The following is a 17940-nucleotide window of genomic DNA, read 5'->3' as shown; positions in this document are numbered from 1 at the left end:
ATGACAAGATGGCTGGAGATCGTTGGTTCACCCAGTTATACAGGAATTGAGGACAGTCACTTACGGGACAGCAGTTGGAGGTGGTCCCGTTTGGCGAAACTGGCGCTACGCTCCTGTGTGGCGTCTCCACAAGTAAAAACTTCGCCCTTGGACTCAAAGGACCGATCCCTCATCGTTGGACATTGGATCGTTTTGGATTTCGTATGGATGATCAAAGAGGATTGTTTCATTCATCACTCTTGGATTCAACGTCAGCGGGACAACTGCTTTGGAGCGGATCAACAAAGCGCTGAAACTTCTCAGAAGAAACGGGTACGTGATATATACTGCCGTATAGGAAGACGGTGAAACGAGTGGAGTTTAAAAGTCCGTATTCACAGTGATGTACATGCTTCTGGATGTTTAAACCTGACTGCGTTGAATCGCTACAAATGAACATTGCGCAACACCCGCGCACCACTATCTGCGGCTTTCATTCATTAGAAAACCCGACTTCAGTGTGTGTGTGTGGTGAATTGGACCTGACCGGCCTGTTAGCACCTTTGCTGTTTTTTGCTGCACTTTACCTGCATTTACGTCCGACGGATTTGATTGATGTGCGACAAGCAGTTTGGAAGAAGTGTTCAAAATGTCTGACGTTCAGGCGAAGGATGTTGAAACGCCTTCAGCAAGAAGAGACATTAAAATGACTTCTAAAGGCTTGGAGTTCTACACGGAAATGTACCAGCAAAAAAGGACTGCAAAATGCAAACAAGCCAAAAAGTGTTTGAGAAACATATGTGCATTAATGACTTCCAATGAAAATGTAAATTCAGTGAATGCTGAGCTTTCTACGTTCATCAAGTGTTACCAAGATGCAAATGACATGCATACATCTTTTGTGAGCTTACCTTTACCTCAAGATGAAGTTACAAGGCAAAATCAGTACTTCAAAGAAAAAATGACAATGTTCTGTGACTTCACTGAAAAGGTAAAAAGCTGGCTGTCTGAAATGGGTCACCCATATGTGCAGCCAAATAAAGACTCTCGACGACCAAAGTGTTGCAGATGAAATAAACCCTGAAGATAGTGCTTCTAACGTGTCAAGTGTAAAGAGGACATCTGTAAAGACACATTCCCAGCTATCACGGATTTCATCAACATCATCTGCACACATTAGAGCTGAGGCCGACAAGGCAGCACTGACGGAGCGTGTTGCTGCTCTAAAAAGGAAACATTTAATAGAAGCTCAAGAGGAAATGTTGGAGAGAGAAAAGGAAAAGTTGAAGAAAGAAACTGATAAGTTGAAGAGAGAAAAGGAACAATTGGAACTTGAAACGGAATTGGCAGCTACAAATGCAAAGCTTCATGTCTTGGAAATCAATTCATCCCAGCGTGGCTCAAAATGTTCGGATGGGATGAACTCTTATTTTGAAAGGAACAAGTCCAAAGAAGCAAGACAATTAAATCCCCATGCCTACACCTTTGTCCCTGTTAAAGTGGATGTTATTTCTGTGTCTGATCCCATAACACAACCACAAGTTGTTAGGCCTAAACAAAGGTCAAACACACAAATTGATGAGATGCTATTAAAGACTGATGCTCCAGTTCAAGCAACACAAACTGTGAATGAAAATCAAGCAGGACTTGTGCAACCTCAACCCCATCAGAATGACATTGTAAATGTGATGCAAAGACAAAATGACATCGCTGCTCTGCTGGTCCAGCAAATCTGTGCTCTGTCCTTCCTGTAAGAAATATTCCTGTGTTTGATGGAGACCCTCTTCAGTACAGGTCTTTCATCAGAGCTTTTGAAAATGGAGTGGAGGAGAAGACAACTAATTGGAGTGACTATTTACACTTTCTCGAACAATACACCAGGGGGCAGCCAAGAGACTTTATCAATGAAATTATTTCATTGAGTTACCTGATGTTTTGACGCAAAAGAGCATGCCTGTTTCTATACTCAACGTTCCACGAGAGGAGGATCTTGATCAATGGTCTTATCTCAAGGATGTTAAGCTCCATGACATTGACGCAAGTGTTGAGCTACTAATTGGAACTGATGCTCCAAAAGTGATGGAGCCTTGGGAGCTGATAAACAGCCAGGATGAAGGACCTTATGCGGTCAGAACCAGAGTTGGTTGGGTCATTAATGGTCCACTTCGCGGCGGAAGCAGTAGGAGTAAGAGTGGCTGCCCTGCTGTAACAGCCAACCGAATATCTGTGGAACATCTGCAAGGAATGCTGGTTAAACTGTATAACCATGACTTTAATGAGAGATCATCAGAGGAGCAGATTGAAATGTCCAGAGAAGACATCAAGTTCATGAATGTTATGAGCAACACAACAGTGTTAACTGGAGACCATTACTGTATTGACTTACCTTTCAGACAGGAAAATTCTGTCTTGCCTAACAATCGCTGTGTTGCAGAACAGCGCCTCCGAAGCCTGAAAAGAAAATTTGTCAAGAGTGTTCCATTTAAGGAGGAATACACCGCATTCCTAAACAATATGATAACTCAAGGATATGCTAAGATGGTACCTGCTGATCAACTCGAACAAAGTGATGGAAAGGTGTGGTATATCCCTCATCATGGAGTCTATCATCCCAGAAAAGGCAAACTGAGAGTTGTTTTTGATTGTGGAGCAACTTTTAAAGGGACATCACTGAACTGCCAGCTCTTGCAGGGACCTGATCATACTAACACTCTTATTGGAGTCCTCCTCCGATTTAGGCAAGAGCCCGTTGCAGTAATGGCCGACATCCAAGCCATGTTTCATCAAGTTCATGTCTCAGAAAAGCACATCAACTTTCTCCGCTTCCTCTGGTGGTCTGATGGTGACACTGCACAGTCTCCACTGGAGTATCGGATGAAAGTACATCTTTTCGGAGCTGTATCCTCACCAAGTTGTGCAAATTATGCTTTGAGGAGAACTGCAGATGATAATGTCCAACATTTCCCTCCAGAAGTGACAAATACAGTCAGACATAATTTTTATGTGGATGACTGCCTGAAATCCATGGCGTCAGAGGAGGAGGCACTGCAAATGATCAAAGATTTGAATGCTCTCTGTCATAAAGGAGGATTCAATCTTTCAAGATGGATCAGCAACAGCCGCACAGTGCTGCTGTCAATCGCTGAGGACAAAAGACCAAAAGAAATGGTGGAACTGGATTTGGATACAGACCAACTTCCAATGGAGCGAGCACTAGGACTAGAGTGCTGCATTGAAACTGACAAGTTCAAGTTCAGGACATCATTACAAGAACAGCCAAACACCAGAAGAGGCATTTTGTCAGTGGTCAGCTCACTTTGTGACCCTTTGGGATTTCTAGCCCCATTCAGTATGCCAGCCAAGCTGTTACTGCAGGAGCTTTGTAGGAGAAACCTGGGGTGGGATGATGCTATTCCCCACTCTTTCTCTGAACAATGGTCTAATTGGCTTGAGGACCTGCAAAGGGTGTCTGAGTTCAAAGTGGACCGCTGTATTAAACCCAGAGACTTTGGAGAACCTGCTACAGCACAACTTCACCATTTTTTGGATGCCAGTCAAGTTGGCTATGGAACTGTGTCTTATGTGAGATTGGAAACTGATGATAAAGTACATGTTGCATTTCTCTTGGGAAAGGCCAGAGTTGCTCCACTAAAGCAGACCACAATTCCTCGACTGGAACTCACAGCCGCAGTTCTTGCTGTTCGTGTGGATAAAATGCTTCGGAAAGAGTTGCAACTCAAGCTGGAGAAGTCAGTCTTCTGGACGGACAGCACAACAGTCCTTAAATATATCTCTAGTGAAACCAGACAATTCCACATTTTTGTGGCAAACAGAACCTCTTTCATCAGAGAAGCAGCAGATGTGGATCACTGGAGATATGTGGGTTCCAAGGAGAATCCAGCAGATGAAGCATCAAGAGGAATGAGAGCTGAGGATTTCCTGAAAAGCAGGAGATGGATAAATGGACCTGAGTTTCTCTATCATTCAAAGAAGGAGTGGCCTAAACTGGATGTGAAGCTTGATGTGATTTCTGCAGATGACCCAGAGGTCAAAAGGGACTTAATGGTAAATGCTATCATCAAGGATTTGGAAAATGCCACCAACCACCTGATCTACTATTTTTCATCTTGGACTAGACTAAAAACATCTGTCGCTTGGTTTCTGAAGGTCAAGGAACTTCTCCTGTTATTGGGACAGAAGAGAAAGGAGTTTTGTGCTTCTGCAGGCGTCAGAAAGGACAATCTGAAGAATCAGGAGCATGAAGTGGAAAGAAAAATTCAAAGCTTTAAAGTCACACAAAAATGGACAAGGCCAAGAAGAAGCCTCACTGCTGGAGACATTGTCCTTATTGCGGACGCCACAGCTCCAAGAGGATCTTGGATAATGGGGAAAGTTTTGGATGCAAGACCAGATACAAAGGGGCTGGTGCGGTCTGTGCGACTTCAAACCAGGACCAGCATTCTGGAGAGGCCGGTAACGAAGCTCTGTCTGCTATTGGAAGCAGCAGACTAAACATCATGGACTGATGTTTTCTCCACCTCTATCTTTCTCTACCTCTATTTTCTCTCTCTCTAATCTTTCTCTTCTTGTTTGTTGCAGATGTCAAGAAGAAGATTAACTTTAGGTCATGTTTATTGTAGGAATAGCTCGTTTGAGAATAATAATTGTGATATTATACACAATTAGGGGCCGGAATGTTGGAGCTATTTATTTGATATTGTATTTTGTTATTTCATTTATAAGTAGCATTGTTTAATTATTGTAGATGTTTCATATATTAAGATTATTTTTCTCTTCAATAGTAATTTGTTTAGTTATATTGTTTTTTGGGTAATTACTGTGGGCACCTGTTGCTATATATATGCGTAGAAGGACAGGACCAGCATGCACCGGGGTGGGCGTATAGTTTTTACCAGCATATCACATCACAGGAGAGACAGCACGACAGGAGTTTTGTTCGTTCGTTTGTTTGCTTGTTTTGTTTGCTTTATTTAATAAACACGAAAATCGGAATCCTGCATGGACAATCCACTCTCTTCTGGCTGCGTAAGAATACCGACCACGGTGCATCAGTGGCGTTTGATTATTGTTTGTTTAAGTTTGATTAAGTCGACAAATGGCCACTACAATGCATGTTCCTAATAAATTTGAATGTTGAAGTGTCACAAAGACCTTTCCATCCATGTTCCATCCAGCATTCCATTCTATTCTCAATGGCATTTTATGAATTCTTTTTTGAATTCTTTTATGAATTCACTATTTGCTAGTCCAGCGTTCACCATGTTTTCCATGGCACAGTTTTCACAAAACTCCACACATTATGACCCATTAACAGTAATGAAATAACACTGTATATTACAAAAAAAATGTGTCTATTGCTTTGCAGATTGCAAATATTTTAAATCATACATGCAACAAGTCACAATAAAAGTTCAAGCTGTTGCAAGTAACTCCACAAATTATCCTTTTAACATTGTTAAGCTGTCTACGTTTGCAAATTCATATTTAAATGCTAATATAGTGCATCCCGTGTACTGTGTGGTAACTATAGCCACACCCAAATCTCACCTGCACCTGAAAAAAAAAGTGACACGACTTCACACCTGAATGAACTGAATTTAAAGCTGCAGGTCAATTCAGTTCATCTTTCTAAAATGAAGTACTTTATTTTAAGATGCACCATTTTTAAAAGCTTTCCGTTATGTAACTTATTCTTTAATCCAGTCTATATTTTAATTTCTTTAAATTCATGTATTTGATTATTAATTATAGTTCATCCAGTTAAATTTGAAAACTGACAAATATTGTTGAGATATTATTCAATTGCACTTTCTATAATTCATTTGACAGCCAGTTGTTGACTACATACAGACGGTAATACAACTGTTCGGCTACTTCAATACATATGGTACTAAATCATTGCGCAAATTAGACATTATTGTGATGTTCCGGACCTTTGCGTGAGGAAATTCTCTCGAAGTGGACCTCGGTGAATTTTTAATTGAATACCCCTGCTGTAGAAGATCTAAAATGATTAAAGGGACCTTTTATGTGGATTTCCAATCCGTGTTGATCATAAATGTTGTCAATTAAAGTAATGCATTTCTCAGTGTGAGCTATATTGACCCAGAAAGCTGATTGCTCCTGCTTGCACAGCCCTGCCAGTAGTGCCTACATGTCCCAGGATGCATTGCACCCTTCAGTCCAACAGGAGACTTCTGTTGGTCTTGAGGAGCCGCAGCATTTATTTGTGCACAAGCTGCAAACTCGACTGTACATTCACGTGAAATCCCCACAGCTGAACTTAAACTAAATTCAGACTCGTCTTTCTCGGTCAATGTAGAATAAACCGAGGAGTTAATTGCTTCAGTCGACCACATTTACCAATCAACCCTGATTGGACACACACATAAGAGGTGCAGAATTTTCCCTTTACAGTAACTCACACACAGAGTTACAGGGCTGGCTGAACGTCGAAATGTTCCTACAGGACCGGGAGTTTCGCAAAGAGGCGGAGACCATGAAGAATAGGGTGAGCTGGGACACAGAGATGCGCTGCTTCCTGGATGCAGGAGGAACCACTAGGTCTGCTACACACACTCCTCCTCCTCCTCCTCCTCCTCCTCCTCCTATCTCACCATCATACCTGTTGGTCATGACTTTTAAGAGATTATTCTAGAAAGGGAAAGTCAATCATCAGTTTTTTTGGGGCTATCTCCGGGCTTTCTTCAAAATAATCACATTTAAGGAGCATAGCAGAGTGTACTGTAGAACTTGGTTCCCCCATTCATTGCGTTTGAAGGCCAAATGGAAATGAAATGAGGAAGTGACAGAATTCACCTGATCTCGAAGTAACACCCTTATAAAACACGGAATTAGAAATAAAGATACAGAAAAAATATTTGAAAAAATGTGCTTCAATGTTCAGGCTGCAGCAGAAGATCACTGAGAGCAGACTGTGGCCGGTGGAGATAATGAGGTCGACAAAGGCAGTAAAGATGGTGAGACAGCTTTGTTATCTAAAGATAGTTTCAGAATCAGTCCCTCTCTCTCTCTGTACTAATGTCCCCTGCAGTGTTCGCTCTCTAGCCTGAACCAAATATAAGAAATATGTGGGATAACATTCATATTCGTTTCAGGCAAAATAGCAAAAAAGGTTAACCAAAGCTAATGTGAAACATTTTGTGAGCACTAAACATGTTTTCTGAGTTTAAAAAAACCTGAAGCAATGATCAATGACAGACCAAGCAATGTGTCATCTAGTTACACGGGTGTGCGTGCGTGTGTGTGTGTGTGTGTGTGTGTGTGTGTAGCTGGATGAGGGGAACCCAGAGATCCCCTTCCATGGTGTGGCGTTTGTGGACATGGGGCGGCTGCTGTATCCTGGAGTCCGCCGCATCCGAGGAGCATACAGCATTCAGCCCTTCTCCGAGGCTGAGTTGCTGAAAAAGGTGGCACAAACATACACGTACAACTCATTAGCTTTAGATTTTTGTTCATTTATTCATAGTTCTTGATCAGGGTCTGGATTTACTGGATGTACACGACTGGAATTCCATCTTCTTTTTTAGAGGAACACTTTCTGGAAATACGTTTGTTGGCTTTCTTCACCAGAGTCTGATGAAATGATCAATATCAGCTCCACCCCTGCGTGCCCAGTACATCAATAAGTTGTTTCTCATTGATCTTTTACTTAAAGGCCAAGCAGAGCGTCAGTGTGTTGAAGGAGCAGGCCAAGGCTGCAGCCAACGAGGTCAAAGCTTGTGCTGGCTCAGCTGCAGGCTCTTACAAGGCGAAGGCAGGGAAGAAACTGGATGGAGGGAGATCGAAGGAGCCAGCCAAAAAGGTCAGGATTTTATACATGAACTTTTATTTTAGAGAATTTTCAGGAGCATGGAGACATAAAATAGGCCCTTAAACGTTTTGAAAAGTTTTCCAACCTGAGCAAAACAAAAGCAGCTAGTTTTTTTGTTTGCTTCACCAGCCCTGAACGTATCTAAAGGTGCTGTATACGAGATTGGGAGCATTTCTATCGGCTCTCAACATGGTGAAGGCTGAGACAGCGGCTAGCAGCTAACGGTGCTAACAGTGCAAACAATGGCATAAGTGCTAACAGAGCTAACAGTGTTTACCTGAGGGGTTAACCAGAGGGTGGGTGCTATGACTCCGTATGAGAGCAGTGCAGAGCCGGCCCGGCTATGTCAACACAGCAAGGTGAAGCTCTGCTAACAGCACACATAGAGGGAGAGTGACTCCACTACATCTTTAGATGATAGTTGTTTGCTGCTACATTAGTGCTGCACATCGTATAGAGCACCTTTAAACTTTACATCCAGGTTGTGCTTGTGAAGGTGGGACCCTAATGTTACCTGTTTCCATTATGGCAGCAACCTGCTAGTCAGTGCAAAATGACTCCAGCCGGCGCGGTGGCCGAAAGTGAGCCGCACGTCAATATGAAGGAAAGTGTAAGTTTTTACAGAACAAGAACACAACTCTGTTCAGTACTACACCATCATTTACTGGAAACTGTGGTTGTAGTTACAGTCTAATACAGATTATAGCATATTAACACCTAATTCCTGTTTATTGCAGATTTATGGGGAGGCCAGAACTTATATTATCATTGAGATAGCCTTGGAGAAACCGCTGGTACCCAAACCATCTCCAGAGGAACTGTCCAGAAGGTAATGTGTTAAATATATCCTTAAAGTGTCCCGTGGTCACTAAGTTTGACCTGGTTCTGTTGGCTACTCTGTCTTGCTGGAATGAATCATACTCATTTTAAGGGACCGTTTTTATGCACTCTGGTCTATTACATTTGGTCGTTGCACGAACGGCTGAGTATGTGCTGAGATGTGTCTCTATTTCCTGCAGGGTGAAGGCGTTGATCCCACCCAGAACTCCACTTCCAGTGGGTCCCGGCATAGCAGAAAGAGTAAAACACAGACACAGTTACACACACACACAGAGACACACACACACGCACAAAATGAACCACACACCAGCGGAGAGTTTGCTTCCTTGCTGAATTCTCTCCACCGGTGCGTTTTCCTTCAGGCAGTGCTGGACTTCCACAGACAGGTGGGCAACGTGGTGACCAATGTTTGGCACCAGTACGGGGAATTGTTCGGAGCCAGATGCAAGCCGCCGGAAAACTGCAGCCGGGAGCAAATGAATGTTCAGATGATGGGATCGCTCAATGACTCTGGGAGATATCTCGCCTTCAAGGAACAGATGAAGGTCAGAACATACATTCTCACAGAAACCCTGAGTCGATCTGTATCAGGTTTTTGTTTTACTGAGGGGGTGGCTCTTCTGTAACTATTTGACCACATACATGTTTGTGTGTGTGTGTGTGTGTGTGTGTGTGTGTGTGTGTGTGTGTGTGTGTGTGTGTAGCATGCAGTGGTGAGGATCGTACGCGACAAGATGCAGCGAACTGAGTCATTCACTGACCCTCAGGAGCTAAAACTTTTTGTCAGCCAGCTCTATGTATACCTGGTGGACGAGATGCACATAGCTATCAACAAGGTAACACACACACACACACACACACACACACGCACCCACACATAAAGTGTATGTGATTCTACTGTGTGTGTATATATATTTATGTTCATTTTTATCCTCTCCTCACCAGATTTATTCAGATGACGTCGTTGATGATGACTCCCCGGATGAGATCCAGTTGAGTTCTTCTCAGCTCAGACATTTTGGCAGAGAGGCTCAGCTTACTGGGGATTATCAGCAGGCTGTTCAGTACTACCAAGAGGTACAACAGCACTAAAAGGCATACTCGCCTCTCTTTACACTTCTGCTCCTCACTCATAATGAATGAGGAAAATTACTTGCTGAAGAACTTCACAGATGTCTATTCATCCACTGTTTTCAGGCCTCTAAATGAATTAGTTGTCACACATGTCCACACATGTCCGCACTGGCTTCTGTTTGTCTTGTAATCCTTGGAGCATATCAGTGTTTTTGGGTGTTTGTTTCTTGTCCTAAGTGACCACAAGTCATGTGCAGTGATTAATAATAATCTCGACGCAGATAATGACTAGATAAGATAATGGCTGGTAAAATAACTAACTAAACTTGCCACTGAATTTTTGTTTTCTGTTTCCCTGCAGTTGGTGGTGAGGCACCCGAATGAGCCCTCCCACAGGTTTGAGTGGGGAAGCTTTTACATGCAGACCGGAGACTACATGAAGGCCAAAGAGTGTTTCCATAACTCCGTGTCCGTCCAGCAGGCACACCAGCCCAGGTTAGAAATGCTCCAGTTGCACTTAAAACATTGATATATATATATATATATATATGAATATATATATATATATATATATATATATACATATAGCCATGAGCTCAACACAGAGATCCTGAGTCTGTCTACTGTATATATCAATGAGAATAGAATAGTTGTCGGGTGTCTATTGGCATTGTGTAACAGGACACCACAAACATAGTTCCAGTTCTCTGCTCCCAATCAGTGCTAAGCCACACAGCAACATCGTTAAAGTGGCGACCTGTGTGTCTGTGTTCTCTTGTTTCTCCAGCCTGATGATGTGCGGGGTCTTGGCAGCGATGTCTGAGTGTCACAAGGAGGCCCAGACCTTCCTGGAGAGGGCCACCAGCATCGACCCGCCCAGTGTGGTGGCCTGGACGCTGCTGGGTGAGATGTAGTCCTACTCACTGCTCTTTAACCTGTGAACCTGCTGCTAACAAAGAACACGTACTGGACAGACTGCTGCTGCCGTCACTATTTTTGCCAACGATCAGATATTATCCAGTCAGGGTTGTCTACACACAGTATGACGGAGGCTCCTGTGAGGCTTCAGCTGCACAAGACACTTGAGATGTCCTTGTTTATTTTTACCAGAGTGTGTGACTGGCATTGTTTTCTTCTTAAAAATGCTAAAAAAAAAACGAATGCAAATACACAACAATGGTAAATATTCAAAAGTAATCGGCACAAAAATGAACTTTTCGAAACTTTGGTTGAAAAACATTAATTTCAGCCATCACAATCTCTGACCCTAAACGACTGTGAGTGGTTAACACAGATGCATGCTGGGAATTGCATTCCACGTCTCATTTCACGTTTCTGGCTCTGCTGTCCAGGTTTGCTCCATGAGATGCAGAGCGACTCCATCCTGGCTGAGAGGGCTTTCCTGGAGGCCAGAAGGCAGCTGAGGGCAAACGAAGCAAAGAAGAGGGAGGAGGAGACGACGGACAGGGAGAAAGACGAGGGGGAGGAGAAGAAAGACGAGGGGGAGGAGAAGACAGACGAGGGGGAGGAGGAGGAGGAGGAGACGACAGACAGGGAGAAAGACGAGGGGGAGGAGGAGAAAGACGGGAGGGAGGAGGAGAAAGACGAGGGGGAGGAGGAGAAAGAGCAGCGAGAGGATGAGGAGACAGACACGGCTGCATGTCAGTCTCCCACCGATAAGAAAGGTGAGCTGCAGTGGGATTATTATCATCTGCATGTAGTCATGTGTTGGTTTTCTCTCGTCACGTCGAGGGAAACCAGGCAGCCGGCATGAAATCCATTAACACTTTAAACAGAAACGCTAGAGGCCACTCCTGTTCTAATGGATCTCGTCATGAGTCTTCAACGCCACAGAGAATACATGACGAAACACACTGAGATCTGTTAATAATCATATCCAAAATACTTTTTATTTGTAACATTTACTATGAAATCTCAAATAACAGGAAATGGTGCATGTTTGACAACTTCTCAAATAGTAATGGATTGTAGTTGTAGTTTTATTTCTATTCTTGTGCACTTGATTTAATCTATCAGGACAGAAAACCTCAAATGTTGATAAAGAATGTTGATTTATATCAGGGTGTCACATGCATTGAGAAGCTCAAGCTAATTTATACACAGTTTAGATGCAGTCTGTTGGTAGAGCCACCTAAAAAGAATCTCTTCTGTCTGCGATGCTCGCTACCTGACAATGTTACCGTCGTTTTCTCTCAGACCCAAAGTGTGGAGACCAGGACCAGAACCAGGACCAGAACCAGGACTCAAAGGTGCAGAGAGACTCTCCAGTGCAGCGCGTCGGCTCCAGATCAGCTCCAGCTAAACTCTCCTCCACCATTTACACAACGACTGTTCAGTTCCTGCTGCAGAACTGTGCTCTGCAGGTAAAACACACACACACACACACACACACACACACACACACACACACACAGTGGCTGGTGGTTTGTCAAGCTGACCAGCCAGCTGGACTCACAGTGATCAAGTATGAATGAAAGCAACCTACGATGTTCAGTACTCAGATTAGTTTAGTGAGTTATGGAGCAGAAGTTATTTATGACCACTGTTGATGCTGACAGTTAGCCGTGGAGGTTATAAATTGTGGAAATCGGTTTTCAGAAAGTCAAAACACATTATGGAAAAAACAGGAGAAAAAAGGAGAATCTGCAATTTTTTTAGATTACGCATTTATATTTCATTTATATTGGCATGCTAACAATTGTCAGCAGTAAAGTTTCCATAAAAGTTAGGGACTCTCAGATATCGGGCCGATACTGATACGAATACAAATTCTATGTTTGAATAATTAAACATTATGAACTGGAATTCTGATTCCTGTTCAAGTTTTGACCAATTTAAAAGGTTTACACTCAAATTGTGATTCCTGTAAATTTAGAAGATTTTTCACCAAGTTGCTGGTGTATGATTTATTATTTTAATAATAAATAACAATTCAATACATTTTATTTATGTTTATTAATTCAACACTGGTATCAGATCGGTACTCGATATCGACACTGAAAAAGTCAGATCGGTGCATCCTTAACAACAAAAGGTCCATGTTGTGGTTGCAAACAGTCATCAGCAGTCACTGTCTTCCTGTCGTCAGATGGCGGAGCGAGCTCTGTCCCTGGAGCTGTTGTTAGACGGTGGTCCCAGCGTCTCCTACCCTCTCCTCCTGGCCCAGTTGCAGCTGCTCAGAGCTGACTACTGCGGTGCCGCCGCCAGCCTCGAGGATGTGCTGTTTCACAGAGATGCGTGGGCGCTGAACGGTCACGTTCACTTCCTGCGGGGGGCGTTCACTGATGCGATGGAGAGCTACGAGCGGAGCCTGAACTTCCCGCAGCCGCCGTCAGACACTCACCTGGTCCTCCTCCGCCTGGGATCCATCTACCTCCAGCAGGAGAAGGTCAGATATCGACACGAGCTTCAGCGCCCTCTGATCACTCAGATAGTTCACTCGTGTGCTGTCTCTGATGAATCTGCCACGTCTAGGAAGAACTACAAACTGCTATTACAAAGTATTGTAGTCATAGTAAGGTTTTCTAGAATCGCAAAAATTGGCCAAAAAGGTCAGGAATATTATGTTTTCCTGGACAAGTTTAAATTTGCAGCACGATTATGATAAAGCTTTAAATGTGTACAACCATGTGGGTGTGTCATAGGGCACAAATCACAGAATTCCCATTTAAGTTGTTGCATGTCACTGCAAAACCTCTTGTATGAAGCGACTAACTACAGTGTAATCAATCTCTTATCTTTCAGTTTGACCAAGCCAAAGGTGTCTACCTGCGGGCTTGTGAGGAGTCTGCCTCCTGCCTGACCTGGCTGGGCCTGGGCACCGCCTGCTACCGAGTAAAATCCCATCTCCACATATTTAGACGCAATTGAATTCTGGTTTTGAAAGGATACAAAGCGGTCTCATTCAAGCGTTGTGTCTTGTGGCGTTACGGTGTTTAACGGGTTATTTCTTCATACTGCTGGGCTCAGTGATTTCACACAACAATCATGTCCACACAGCAGCATTGTCAGGTTTCAAGTACTGCCCTCATTCTACTGCGAACAAAGCTCAGGTTACCCGAGCGTATACTGTGTAGTTCCTGCAGCTGTGGAGTTGTTGTCTTTTACTCTGGGAGGAGGTGAGCCCCGCTTGTGCTTGTGTGTGTTTGTAGCTGGAGGAGCTGTGTGTCGCTGAGGAGGCTTTGACTGAGGCCAACCATCTGAACAGCCAGAATGCAGAGGTGTGGGCTTACCTGTCTCTGATCTGCCTCAGGGTGAGTGATGACCTGAAAAAACACACTAGCTGTGTCCCAGTTCGAACAGATACAGAGTTCAAGGGAAGCTCGGCCTCCCTTGAAGTCTGTATTTCAAGACAGAGTGGGACACAATGGGCCGACACTACAAGAATCCCTGAAAAATATCCCAAAGACATGTAGCTTTTCTTTACCCAAACACGGGGTGGTGGGCGGGGGGGGCACAGCTGGTGAATCCTTATGTCCTTAGTATCCCAGCATCCTTTGCTCATGGATCACATGACCTAGTTATATTCTTTGCGGAGACTCAACTTCATGCGAGGACGAAAAGCAAGTTCAGCTTAACCGAAGAGTGTAGTAGCAAAGAGACGACACTCTGGTGCATTTTTGACAACCGCCACTAGATGGCGCTGCTGTACGAACACATAAATATCCCTCATTTAGATAACTGTGTACTAAAAGAATCCAGAGTTATTTTACTCGGCATAAAGAGCGAGCATCAGACCCAATGGATTATGCTGCTCTGTACTCTTATGTGATACATCCGGTCCTGCTGGCTTCTTTCTAGCTGTGTGCTTCTGTAGTAATGTTTATATTGGCTGTAATTCATCGCTTTTATTACCTTATACATCCATGGGCTGTATGCTGTAAAGCCTGTACCGTGGTGGATGTATTAACGTCCCTGTTCCCAAACAACCGGCTATCAGCCAGTAGCTATAGTAGCACGACATAAACAGAATCTCACATGGTATATGTTCAACCATGCAATGAACCTTTTGTTTTCAGTCGGGCAAACGAGAGGAGGCTGAGCAGTTCTATAAATACGCAACAAGGGTGAGTTCGTCTGGTGTTTTTATCCGCTGTTTAAAGTAGAGCTGGGATCAGTTTTTGAATATGTTGTTAATTGTTGATAATGCTGAGGAATCTCAAATTTGTATGTTTTTTTAGTGAACAAATAAACCCAATTTTTTCTCCTTGAGTGAGTAAAATACATGATTTCACATAAAGAAACTCTCATCTCATGAAAACCTTTTCTCATTTGTTGGCATGCAGTTCAACCTGCTGAAGGAGTCGCTCCTCAAAGAGTTCGGTGAGCTGAAGCATCAGCTCCTCTTCACTCAGCTAATGTCCTGCTTAGAAACAACCTCGTAAAGTTAATTTCATACAAAACACACACGTTTCAGAAGACATTTTTATTGTACTTTAAGCATTTAACACTTCATGGGAAAATGAAACACGGTCAGATTTTACAGACTGTGGAGATCAGCAACTGTCAAAGCTGCAATAAAGTCAAACGCTGTTCAATATCCACATTACAAACAAACTCAAAGCAACACAAATAGTCTCAAATGTGTATAAAACAACTGTAATATTGTCTGTTAAAAAATATACAGCATTAACAAAAGAAAAGACAAACGGCATGTGGTGACAGCTATCACAGAATATTTTAAATTGTTTCATTAATTCTTACCTGATGAGACCTTGTTGTTCTAAAATGTCTCAGCAGATTTTGGCACAATCCTTCCTGCTTTGGAGGGAAATGTTCTGTGGAAAATGTTTCTGGTTTTCAAATCCTGTCAAATCTATTTGTAATGTATGTTTTACATTAAATGCATTTCAAGCCTGATTGTATTTCTTTTTTCAAGTGTTCCCAAAATGCCATTGGTATCGTCTTGCAAATGCACTTCAAACACATTTAAATACACTGTACTGAAGTGGCCATCTTTTCCCCAAATGCACACTTCATTGAAACACCTTTGCTCTCCATATGGGACCTTTTTATTGGGTTATTTTTGCAGTGAGGTCACTGTCTGACCCGAGCGAACAGTTCCCGCATCCACGGCGAATCCTCATAGAGGCGAGGGTCACCCAGATACTCCGACGTCCTCTTGTACAAGTAGTAGTACAACACAGAGGCTGTGGACAGAAACATACGTGAGGAAAAATCCACTAAATAATACAAACAAATCCACTTGTTTCTACCCTTTCAGTCCGTTCCAAGGTGCTCTGAGTGATGTTAGTTTATTACAGGTGCTGACAGATCTGCTTTCAGAATATATTTAAACAAATGCAGGACGGTGCTTTCAATACGCAGTCAGCAGCACAACTAATGCGAAGACAAATGAAGTGTATCATTTCGCTTGAATCTCTATTAACCCAATTTGGTTGTTCAGTGGGGAAATGAAGAACTAATCACGCATTATTTATATTTCTGCAAACTCTCATCATGTTCTTTCAGAATTCATGTCATCAACTTTCAGTATTGTCAAGAAAATCAACTTGCTTCAGTTAGAAGAGCCCATCACACTGAATCCCATGTTACAGAGACGCATTTGTATAAATACATATATTAGTGTCCCTTTTTTAGTTTGTATAATTCATCATTCATTTCCAAGAGAGCGGCTCCGGTGTTCTGACTTTGGACAAAGATTGAGGTTACTTGAGAGATATTATGTGATTGTACAAAGACAGAAATAAGGAAATCCCCTCCAGCATTTACAACTACAGCTCAGCCCAGCGGGGTTCATATTGCGTCTTCAGGAAGGTTCATAATGAGAGAGATGTTGTGATGCAACAGTGGATCACACGCTGAGTAACCGTCTGGGTGGGTCTTAAGTAGCAGACAACACAGAGAGACAAATAAAACGTTCTCAAACTTAATACAGGATCAGAGAAGAACAACAGCTCGACAATAAATCCTGTTATCCACTTAAGAGCTTATACGTGTATGAAAATCACACCCGCGTGGCGATGTGAGCGTGCTGCTGGAGAGGAGAGACTAACTCACTCTCAGCTGTCTGTCAGTGACCCTCTTCAGTGATAATCACACTGAAATTCAGCGGTTCAGAGGTCTGAGAGCAGGTCACAGAAACACAACTGCATGCTCGAATAGTGTCACTCAAACATGGATTCACTCTCTTGTAAAGATTTCTGCTTTGAGAGGAAAACGCTCCATGTTGAGACGAGTCAGCATCTTTGTACTTCTGCTCAATGTTTTATATTGAATGTGTTTTTGGTTAGATGCCTGAAATAAGTTCTGTGGTGAACAGAAGCTTAACAGATTTTAGCGTTTTGTTCTACGACATTAAAAAAGCATCAGTAAATACCCCTCTCAGGAATTGTGAAGCTTTAACGTGTCTTAAAAAAGGCGGTTGCTAACAAATGGCTACAAAACGCCATCACGTCTACTAGTCCGCCTTCACAGCCTCGTTGTCTTTGTACGAGCGCTCATGTGACCGTTGTGTAGTTCGTTTCAAATATCATAAAAGTGGTTTTCAATTGTGAAGATTATCTCGCTGAACAAAATGTGTAAGTATCATAAACGTTTGTTGGCGCTTATTCTCTGCAGTAATCATTTTGTGAGGGAACCAGTGAGATGCTAACTCCCGGGGTTGGCCTATAAAAACACGTCTTCTCTGCCGCACTTTGATGAGTCATTTCTCACTAAACAACTAACTCCTGTAAACTGAGCATGTGTCAAATCTAAAATGTAATGGATGTCAATAGTACCGCTTCTCTTGTTTCATTTAAGATTACACACTGTTCAGTTACCCTCTGTGTTCTGAAAAAGACCGATCTTTGACATCCTTAAACAAAGCTCTATCGACAGCAGTAGACACTCAAAATAAATTGCATTCGGTCAGCTTTAAAAATGATTTAAATGTAGTAAAATGTTCATCTTACCGACTCTTTGGAACACAAACAGCACCTGAAGGCCGTCTGTCCAAATAAATCTGTTGGTATTCAGCCAACGTAGATTCTGGAAAGATTATACAGAAAACATTGACGGTCATTTTGATGCTGCATCTTTTATAAATGGAGGCAAAACACTACAAATTACAATTTCCTCAATAATATTAAACAGATTTTGCTGCCATTGCTAGAAATGGCAAATCAAACATTTCACTGTGTGCACATTTATTTTGAATTTCATGAAAG

General features: G+C 42.7%; 2 protein-coding genes across 2 annotated transcripts in view; one reads left to right on the top strand and one right to left on the bottom strand.

The window, feature by feature from the left end:
• The window catches only part of LOC116384306 (cilia- and flagella-associated protein 70), a 21565-nt gene extending 6126 nt beyond the window's left edge, over positions 1-15439 (top strand). The window contains exons 7-25 of the mRNA XM_031848823.1: positions 6470-6564; positions 6908-6980; positions 7293-7430; positions 7679-7825; positions 8367-8444; positions 8572-8663; positions 8854-8914; positions 9037-9219; positions 9379-9510; positions 9620-9751; positions 10110-10243; positions 10536-10651; positions 11101-11433; positions 11966-12132; positions 12858-13157; positions 13514-13603; positions 13921-14022; positions 14788-14835; positions 15055-15439. Coding sequence (XP_031704683.1) covers positions 6470-6564; positions 6908-6980; positions 7293-7430; positions 7679-7825; positions 8367-8444; positions 8572-8663; positions 8854-8914; positions 9037-9219; positions 9379-9510; positions 9620-9751; positions 10110-10243; positions 10536-10651; positions 11101-11433; positions 11966-12132; positions 12858-13157; positions 13514-13603; positions 13921-14022; positions 14788-14835; positions 15055-15153 — 2520 coding nt within the window. The 3' untranslated portion in view covers positions 15154-15439. The remainder of the gene's footprint in view (positions 1-6469; positions 6565-6907; positions 6981-7292; positions 7431-7678; positions 7826-8366; positions 8445-8571; positions 8664-8853; positions 8915-9036; positions 9220-9378; positions 9511-9619; positions 9752-10109; positions 10244-10535; positions 10652-11100; positions 11434-11965; positions 12133-12857; positions 13158-13513; positions 13604-13920; positions 14023-14787; positions 14836-15054) is intronic.
• Positions 15440-15477: 38 nt separating this feature from the next.
• Positions 15478-17940, bottom strand: part of LOC116384271 (transmembrane protein 138-like) — a 5707-nt gene continuing 3244 nt past the window's right edge. Inside the window, exons 4-5 of the mRNA XM_031848775.1 lie at positions 17686-17761; positions 15478-15918 (exon numbers count right to left, since the gene is read on the bottom strand). Of these exons, the coding sequence (XP_031704635.1) occupies positions 15806-15918; positions 17686-17761 (189 nt within the window). The 3' untranslated portion in view covers positions 15478-15805. The remainder of the gene's footprint in view (positions 15919-17685; positions 17762-17940) is intronic.

This window comes from Anarrhichthys ocellatus, unplaced genomic scaffold (assembly GCF_004355925.1).
Source record: "Anarrhichthys ocellatus isolate YVR2014 unplaced genomic scaffold, GSC_Weel_1.0 scaffold8, whole genome shotgun sequence".
NCBI classification, from domain to species: domain Eukaryota; kingdom Metazoa; phylum Chordata; class Actinopteri; order Perciformes; family Anarhichadidae; genus Anarrhichthys; species Anarrhichthys ocellatus.
Note: the sequence above shows the minus strand (reverse complement) of the source record. Positions and strands in the feature narration are given on the sequence as shown.